General features: G+C 32.6%; 1 protein-coding gene across 1 annotated transcript in view; it reads left to right on the top strand.

Moving 5' to 3' along the window:
- Window positions 1–7,439: 7,439 nt before the first annotated feature.
- LOC136067943 (uncharacterized) overlaps window positions 7,440–10,346 on the top strand; it is a 4,295-nt gene continuing 1,388 nt past the window's right edge. Inside the window, exons 1-3 of the mRNA XM_065774425.1 lie at window positions 7,440–7,823; window positions 7,903–8,100; window positions 9,184–9,274. Coding sequence (XP_065630497.1) covers window positions 7,440–7,823; window positions 7,903–8,100; window positions 9,184–9,274 — 673 coding nt within the window. The remainder of the gene's footprint in view (window positions 7,824–7,902; window positions 8,101–9,183; window positions 9,275–10,346) is intronic.

The raw sequence follows: 10,346 nt of genomic DNA, 5'->3' as shown, positions 1-10,346 counted from the left end.
TCTTATATAAGTTACTATTTATTTTCCTTGGTTTAACATTTACTCTCAGACCTACTATTAGATATGTTACTATTCTTTTTTATTATATATTTTTATTTAATTGATATTACATATGATTATAATAAATTATTATTAATTTCACAAATATTATGATTAGTTATTTATTTATATGCATTCTATTGTTGTTTTCTTACCGATCTTTAAACTATTAATAATTGTTTTAGACTATTTTACAATATAGTTGTATTGTATACTATTTAGAATACTATGTTTGATTATTGTATGTAATATGACAATTGTATATACAAAAATAATAATAATAATAATAATCATTTTATTTTTTACTCCCCAACAACAAAATCCTAACTCAAGACACTATTAACCCCCCTAAAAGAAAATTCTAGAGCTGTCACTGGTTTCAACTTATGTCGTCTGCTCCTAATGATACTATGTTTAATTATTGTATGTAATATGACAATTGTATATACAATAATAATAATAATAATAATAATCATTTTATTTTTTACTCCCCAACAACAAAATCCTAACTCAAGACACTATTAACCCCCCTAAAAGAAAATTCTAGAGCCGCCACTGGTTTCAACCTATGTCGTCTGCTCTTAATGATAGCTCTTTATTATCAGATCAAGACACTAATCCAAATCTCTTATTCAACAATTAGAGACTTTACCAATCGAGTTAAGTGGAACCTACATTTATACTAGTATATGGCACTAAAGTAGTGCATCCACTAAATATTCTTTTTCAAGAACTCCTTTTTTTCCCACTTTTTTATATTCTCAGTTTGTGCATAAACCCAAATATTAACTGTATAAAAAAAATATTGAAAGAAATGTTGAATTCTACATGATTTTTTAAAAGCATTCAAGGTAGTGACACACACATGCAACTTTGCAAGTGTATTGTTATATTCTTAACATATTTACATTAATTTATTCTACGTAATCAAATTACATTTTTAAACTTTATGGATTTAGATCAATCTTTTAATTTGATTGTTATAAACCCTGAATGAATTGTTTTTGTGTTCTTTTATTTTGATGATAAATAAATATATATATATATATATATTTGTAATTACTTGAGATTATAGAAAAATTGTATCATAATAATGAATTCTCGTATTTATATTCTTATTAATATTAATTATTATTTCTAAAATTCAGTTCACTTTCAATATTAACTTTTAGGACATGTTTGGTATATTGGTTAAAATTTACAACAATAATAGTAATTCTTATTATTGGGAAAATAAAAAGGTGTAATGGAATAACAAAATATATCCATACATTTGGTTGTAAGTTGTAAAATTATAATAAAACTTAAGATTTAAATTTAGGAAATATCTTTCTTATACAATTATATTTCTTAAATACACTATCAAAAAAAATCCTAAAAAAGAATAATTTTTGAATTTGAGAGAGAGGTTATTTTTTTGATGATTTTTTATTTTATTTTATATTGTTATATGCATATAAAAAGTTTGTATATTTGAAAATATATTAATTTTATAAAATATTATACCTACTAAGAAATAGTTATTACAATCATTTTAGAAATCATAGTTATTTCTTATTTTAAATAATAACTATTTATAAGGAATGATTATTCCGTATGTCATAGTAATGATTCTTCATGGAATTTTACTCTTTTTTGTATGATGTGGACTTTATGAAGGGAGAGGAAAATAAGACCTTTATTTTTGTAGTGTTGGGAATTGTTGAGTGTTGGCAATTTGTTTTGTTGGTTCCAACTGGTTGCATCTGTTGAGTGGTGGCAGGAATTACAGGTCTTGTTTTGGGCAGGGATGTGGCTATGCAGGAAAAAAAAAATTATTACTTATAGCTGCGTTTTATACCCCTATAGCCGCGTTTTTTAACAACCCATAAGCTGACAACTATAGCTGGGTTTTTGTAAAAAACGCAGCTATAGACCTACTTTGGGCTGCGTTTAAAATGCGGTTAAACGCAGCCCAAAGAGGGTCTATAGCTGCGTTTTTTACAAAAATGCAGCTATAGGATTCTGCTTATGGGTTGTGGAAAAACGCAACTCTAGGGGGCGTAAAACGCAGCTTTAGGTCCCGATCTGGAGCTGCGTTTATAAAAACGCAGCTCTAGGTCCCGCAGGGGGCCTATAGTCACGCCGGATAGGCTGTGTTTGGAAACGCAGCTATAAAAACGCAGCTATAGGCTATAGCTGCGTTTTTAGGGTCTATAGCTGCGTTTTTCAAATGCAGCTATAGCCCTCTTTTTTTGTAGTGCTTAGGTCAGTTAGGTGAAAGATCCTTTCTCTAGAAATTAATATAACTACAGTGAATTAATAATTTCATTAACAAAATTTTCATATATGGTGGAATAATAGTAAGTTGTGATCAGTGAAATATAAAATGCAATACAATAAATGTTACAAGATATTTGTATTCCAAAATGAACACCATGACTTGAGAATCTCAACAATTTCAGTTTAACAAAAGTATATTAATATTATATTCACAACATTTTTACAGTAAAATCTTAAGTAACAAGATATTACTACTTACTAGTACTTTTAAACAAGGCCCACCACCGACAAATTGTTGAGAAATTGCCGTAAAGGTGTTGTGGATGTAGTATTTCTCACAAAAATAATCTTATCTTCCCAAACATAATCCTCATTCCCTTAAACAAAAACATAATAGTCCAAGTAACAACAATAAAAATTAGCATAAATAATAACAATAGCCCAAACAACAACAAAATTAGACCAAACAATAAAACTGAACAAAATATTCAACATAAAGCCCATTTAAAAACAAAAAATAAAACCATAATCATTTAGATTTGTATTTCATTCAATTCTTTCATAAAAATAATCTCTAATTTTACTTTATTTCTTGCATACACCCCATTTTGTAACTTCCATTTAACCTAACTCGTATTGCATCTAGCATACCATTGCATATCACATCACAAGGAATAACTGTAATTTTGACTATATGATTTCTATTGAACTCATAACGATCAAAATGATAGTTCATGAGTCTTAATCGGACAATCGAATTTTAAAAAAATATATCAAAAAAACATGTTTTAATGGTAAATTAAATTTTCATGAATTATGTCTCAACCATATGTGATTATGAACTCTTACATTTAATTGGTTTATGTTTAGTCCAAATTAAATTTAATGATGTGTCATAATATTATTAGTTGAGGATATAGTTCATGGTAAGGGAAATGTTGGAACGTAAGAAAACTAATCAAACCTTAATTTAATAAATCATAATCTAGTTCAATAAAAATGGATTTATTTTAAAATTAAATAAAACTACCAATCAATTAAACTAAGCAAAGAGATATTGATGCAATAAAAAAATGTAAACAATCAACCAAAAAATTATTAAGGTTTTAAATTCACCTTGTTAATTCATATCAGCATATATTCATGATGATAATCTAGAATTCAATCTTTTTATTTTGTCAAATATTAGCATTTCAAATGAATGGCATCGAACATGTGGGACGTTTGTCACTACACGCAATCGGGGATCTCAATCCACACCCGCACTGCCGATCGACGTCCTTCAGCCACACACACCAGACATGTGTTAACCTACACTAAATCGTTTGATGCTTCCTCTAAGCCAGTATCCTAAAGGTTTTCTCGTATGACTTCAACAACTTTTCATTCTACAACTTGTGTTATGTATAATGCACATTAGTAGACTTTACATTTATACACTAACTTCTCATACAATGCTATTCTGCTTAATATTGACCAATTGTGTCCCCAAAGCAGAAGCTGCATATCCATGTTCTCCGTGCGTCCCTATTCCTTCATAAACCACAGGTCCCAGGATCGAAACCTAGCTCTGATACTAGTAATAGTCCCTTAATGTGTATGGTAATGTCATTAGACTAGGAATCACCAACATAGACAAAGAGAGAATAATAAAAAATAATCTCACAATGAATAAGGAGTCCCAGTATTTATAAACTCCTTCATGTCTCTTGGGAAGAGATATGTCTGTTCACCAAGAGTTGTATCTTATATAAGAGACACAACTCTTCAGTAAATAACAAATTCTAACGCTTAATTAATACTCTACTGTATATTGGTGAAGCAACACCATTCACCAAATAGGGGATATTGTATAAGTGAGTGTGCACCATATTATAGTGTGATCATCTATCACTATTGTATACTAATAGTAAATTGTTACTGATTCTAATTTGAATCTATCGTTGAAATTACCTTCTCTCCCCCCAATAATAGTTGGTAATAATCTTTCACTTAAGATTTATTGTGAAAGTTTTATATTGTGGGCATAACATTTCTTAATATTAAAGTTTTTCCTGTTTTGGCATAACAATAGATAAAATTTGACCAAACCAAACTATTGTAGATAAATCGCTTCACGCTTGCTTTTTATATAGTTAGTAGATTTGAAAGCCACGAGAAATTGAAATTAATTGATGTTGCTTTTAGGATATCAATGAATATGGCATGTTGTCAATAATGAATGCTAAACCCAAACATTAGCTACAAATTTTATCTAATGGTTTTATATTTGTGGGTGGTAATAAATAGCCCACTTGGTATTAGGCCATTAGCCATAGGCCCAATGAAAAATAGAGAAGGCCCAATTGATGAAGGGGGTCCACTCAGGAGCCATATCATACCAAGGAGTTTCGTTTGGCTCAATGTCACTCATCGAGTAGAATCTCATCTGAAATCAACTTGCCAAGAAGAACTTGCTGAAGGTATATGGCAAGGAACTATAATGCTCCTCCACAAACAAGCACATTAATCAAGATATGACACTAATTGCGAGGAATAGCTGCAATAGTGGTGTCAGCAAGAGACAATGGTGGCCTATGCATTAATTTTTGAAGTGGCCAATATAAATAGTAGGTTAAACACGTATCCCTAGTATGATTCCAAAAGACGAATCTGATGTCTAACAGAGTAGGGCCCATATTATTACAAGCTCACTACTTAGAGCATCTGCAGTGGGCTCTCTATATGCTAAATGTTAGATATATTTGGCATACGAGCCCAACAAACACTCAGCAATTGGGAGGCCATATGGGAAAAGCTATTTTTTTTTTTATATTTAGCTACAGTACCATCTCAAATGTAAGATGGTACTATAGCTGTATGGTATAAAAAAAAAAAAAATTAATGCTTTTTATGCCGGGAATTTCTCTCTCCTCCCACCTTATTTCTGATCTTTTCTCTCTCTTCGTTCTCTCTTTCTCCCTTCTCTCTTTCTCCTCTGCTCTATGCTCTCTTCTCAGACCCAATACTCTGCCCCTCTCTCTCCAATAAGTTTTAGATACTTCTCTCTCTCCGATGACCCTCTCTCTCCGATAATGATTCCGATGAGCATCCGTGCTCCGATCCCTTTACCGATTCACAGGCACTCATAAATCCAACCATTTAGATACCCATTTCACTTTTCACTCCATTAAGATTTGTGGGTTTGGATTCACCGATTCAGTCATCCCTTTTTACCGATTCACTCTTCACTCTGTCGGTCTCTGAAATCAAATCAAAATCAAAAGCCTGGTAAGATTTTGAGTTTTTGTGTTTATGTTTCTTTTCTCTTTCTGCAATAAAATTTGTGTTTGTGTTTTGGTTTTGATCAAATAATTGCTGTTGATGTTTGCAGAGGTGGGATTCAGCTTGGTTGATTTTCTTTGCATTTGGTTCTCATTCACTCTCTCCCCGTCGGTCTCTCACTTTGCTTTGCTTCAAATTTGGGTCCTCAAAAGAAAGGTACGGAACCCAAACCCAAATCCCTTCTCATCTCAGATCCCTTATTTCTTCCACATTTTGATATCATCCATGTCTTTGTTCTAAATTCCTATTGTGAACATGAAAATTTTGTTGTACTATTCGGATTTTGTAAAATGCTTGTTGATTTATGCATTATTTTTTTGTAGCTCGTAAATGGGATATACATAAAAGTGGGTTTGCATGTGTATTATTTTGCTTCATTGATATTTGATTATGTGAACTTGATGGGGAAGATTTTAGAATCGTGCTTGAAGACCATTTGGAGTCTTTCTTCACCTCTTCTCTCTTTCTCTCTCTATTAATAATAATAAAAATTAAACCCAAGCGGTAGGAAAAGTATGATAAACAACACAGAATCAGATTAATGCTGATTAACCATACCTTTTGAGGAGCTTCTGGACAAATGATCGTCCCTTAGTCTGAAGTTTGCTGGAGGTGCTGGGATAGAGCTGTAGGCTTGGACAGAAAGAAATGAAAGCCATTGATTGATCAATTTTTTTTTTTAATATTATTAAGTGATCAACTGGAGAAATAAAGTTACATTTCTGTGTCTATCCCAAGCACAAAAAAGAAAAGAAATAAACAAATAAAGGAGAAGATGCAACAAATAACGAAAGCATAATTTAACCCAATGGAAAACAAGTTACACAATCTAAATAAGTTGCAAGTGGCTATCATGCACACCACAAACTCAAAGTTGGCAGCAGTTATATTAGAAAATGATCATTTTACAGAATGATGGTTGAAACTTAACCCATATAAGCAAGCAGCACCAATGGAACTACTGAAATCTTTTTATTAAGTGACAAAATTTTATGCTTGCTATCAACAATGGAACTCCATTTTCTGCAAAAGGGTTTCTAGATTTCTGGATTCCATGAGCTTTCATTAGTTTCTGTTTATTCGTTACTTTTGTTCTCTCCTTATTTCTTTCTGCAGTATCACTTGTATACAGTCTGTATACTTGGGCAGTGCTTTTCTTATCAATTTTTCAATGAATTTATTTACTTCTAAATAATAAAAATAATAAATATGCAAAACTTTAAAAAAAGGGGAAAGAGTAAGTTACCCTGTTCATTGAACTCGCTCTCATTGAAGCTACTGTTAACAACATGTAGTTTTCTTAAATAACTAAGTCAAGTTAATGACATTCTTTCTTAATAACCTTTGTTTTTTCTTTGTGTTATTTGTCTGTTCTTGGAGGACTACTGTATGGCTATGACATTGGTGCTACATCTTGTGCCACAATATCTATAGTGGTATGCTTTTAATGTAATTTTGAACTGTAGTGGCATTATATTCATCTGACTTAGCTTGTTTTCATTCTTTTGAATGAAAATTCTCATTTAAGAGCCAAAAAAGTATATTTGTATTTCCTTGCTTGAAGGACACACTCTAAAACTGTAGCTTAGATAAGATAAGCAATTATTTTTTGACCCCATACTACTGTTAACAGCATGTAGTTTTATTAAATAACTAAGTCAAGTTAATGACATTCTTTCTTAATAACCTTTGTCTTTTCTTCGTGTTATTTATCTGTTCTTTTAAAGTGAACTCCACACTAACTGTTTTAAGTTCCTTATTTAAAAGGGATGAGTACACAAGAAGAGATAACATGATGGGCTAATATGTCACAAATGGATGATGATTTTTTGGCACCACTTTTAAGTGAGTCTCAAAATACTTCAATGCCCATCCAAGAGTCTTGTCCGGAAGTTGAAATTGTCACCCCTAATCCAACAAAACGTGGTGGCAACTTCAGTGTAGATGAGGACAACCTCCTTGTCTCCGCATGGCTTAACACTAGCGTGGATGCCGTGCAAGGTACTGACCAAAGGATTGCCAAATTTTGGAAGAAAATTTGGCAATACTTTTGCGAGAACAACACTTGTGGAACAACACGTTCTGCTTCCTCCCTCCAAAGTCGATGGGGAAATATTAATAGGGAGTCAAGTAGGTTTGCTGGTTTCATGGCTAAAATTGAAGCCCGAAATCCAAGTGGTGTGAATTACGAGGACAAGGTATACAATATATTACAATAGTGTCACAATAATAATTTCTGAATAGTTTCAAGACACTAATTATTTTATTTTATTTTAGTTTAAAGAAGCAAAGGAACTATATAAAGAGCCATCAGCTCAAACAACCGGCAAAAAATCACCTTTTGCATTTGAACATTGTTGGGTTGTGTTGAAGAACCAACCAAAGTGGAGTATGCCTAAGGAAAGATCAAAATGGCTCCCTCAAACTCCCAGTTCAGTTGATCAAGTTTGTAGTAATGATGATGACACAATGGAGGTAGAGAGACCAATTGGTAGAAAAGCCGAAAAGGCTAAGCGAAACAGATGATGATAAGGGTTTTGGGGATTATTTGGTGAAAAAAATGCAATATATGCAAGAAACACGTGAACAAGACAATGAGACTCTTCGCATCAAAGCGGATAGGGTTCGAGTGGATGCGCAAAGAGCTGAAATTGAAAAGGAAAGAGCTGAAATTTAAAAGGGAAGAGCTGATATTGAAAAGGAAAGGCTTCGTCTTGAAACTAGTAGGGAGACGCGTAGAGTTGATATTGAAAATGAAAGGCTTCGTCTTGAAACTATTAGGGAGGAGGGAAGAATAATGACCTTGGATACAAGTGGCATGAATAACAAAGAAAGACTTTATTTTGAAAAACTCAAGGATCAAATCCTTGCAAGACACAATTAGGGTAAATAGTTAGGTTTGACCCAAGGAGATGATGTCTTGTCATAACTATATTTTGGTAGTAAATTATATATGGGTTGGGGTTTGGCATATGTAGATGATATTTTGTTTCAACCTTATTTTGGTAGTGGCTTATTTTAAGCGTAGGTTTGGAACATGTAGATGATGTATTGTTCCAACTTGATCAATTGGCAGTAGGTTGTGCCACTTATGTAATCACATCATTTTTGCTTATATGAAAAACTTATGTCCTTCCTATGTTTGATGATGTATTTTTGCTTATAATATGATTGATTAACTAAGCTAGTGTTTCAATTTCTTGATTAATATTTTAGTACATGAATGAATATTGCAATTCAATGAACATTCATGTACTAAAATATTTTGATGTAGGGGATAACTATACTTCATGTCACAGTGACCCTTTTGTGAAACTTGAATGTATTGCTACATACTTCATAAATTGGTGACCCACTGACTGGCTGTGTCCCTTCATAAATTATTGAAGTTTTCTACCCTTCACAATGACCCTTCATAAATTATTGAACTAGCTGGCTGTGTCCACCTTTTGTGACCTTGGTTAAAATTGGTGACCCACTGACCCTAATATTGCAGTTTTCTACTAATTGCTATGCAATTTTCAATTTGCACTAATAGTATCATAATTATTTCTATAGGATAAAGGATTTGAGGAGGCAAAGCCAATAATTGAAACTTTGAAAACTAAAGGTGCTTCTTCAGTTGGGGCTGCAGGCTTTTGTTTGGGTGGTGAGTTTTTCTCTATTAATTCTTTTTTGCTTTCTTTGTGAGTATCTTTATACAGCATGTTTTTTGACAATTTTGTTCCACCCAAACTCTTGAAACAATATGATGAGGCCTTAACTTCTCAATCTAAGGTAGGAAGATCAAATCCTTGTCTAGTTTTTGAGTTACCTGCAACATGTCCACTAGAACAAGCATCAGCAACTGCTTGTGTGTCCATGATTGCTCCTCGAGCATTGTTAACAATTAGGACTCCCTTCTTACACTTTGCAATCCTATCTTTGTCAAATAAACCTCTGAATCATATAAATCAAATTTCTCATTAGTTTGAATTGCATTGCATAGCCCAACATAACGATAGTTTATAAGTGAGATGAAATATGATATTCAACTACAAACATATTCAAATTGTATCACAATATGATATTTAACGAAACTGAGAGCCTTGTAAGGCCATGGATTCATCAAGTAACGCATATTACAAGTGATAAAGAATGAGTTGCCTTGAAAGTTAATGCTTATTAATCGATTTACAGAAATTCCAAACATAAACCAATAAGTCCTGATTATTACTTATGATGCCCCCTACAAGAAGGTTCTCTTTAGGATTTGCCTATCATTTTTTTTAGGATAATTCAACAAGGATTAAAAGAGTTTAGGATAGTGTTAGATTGATCCATCACTGAAAGAAAGAAAGAGAAGTTGCACTTAGGATTGTTGCACTTAGGATTGTCAGTCAAAGAATAGACTCTCTTCTTGGTTTCCTTCACATCTAAGAGCCTTCTGCCATCTAAACGTGAAACAAGTGCACCAAACACAATTAAGAAAACAAGGACCACACTGATGAATTTAGCCATATTATGAGAGAGAAAGAGTGAGTGAGTGAGTGAGTGAATGAGAATGTGGGTATTGTTGTTTGTGAGGAAAGAAATGCAAAGGAAAAAAATGTGTAGTGGGGAGAGTTTTCTAAAGGGTAGGCCTTGTATATATATATATATATATATAGAGAGAGAGAGAGAGAGAGAGAGAGAGAGAGAGAGAGAGAGAGAGAGAGAGAGAGAGAGAGAGAGAGATACTA

The sequence above is a fragment of the Quercus suber genome, unplaced genomic scaffold (assembly GCF_002906115.3).
Source record: "Quercus suber isolate HL8 unplaced genomic scaffold, Cork oak 2.0 scaffold_92, whole genome shotgun sequence".
NCBI lineage: Eukaryota > Viridiplantae > Streptophyta > Magnoliopsida > Fagales > Fagaceae > Quercus > Quercus suber.
Note: the sequence above shows the minus strand (reverse complement) of the source record. Positions and strands in the feature narration are given on the sequence as shown.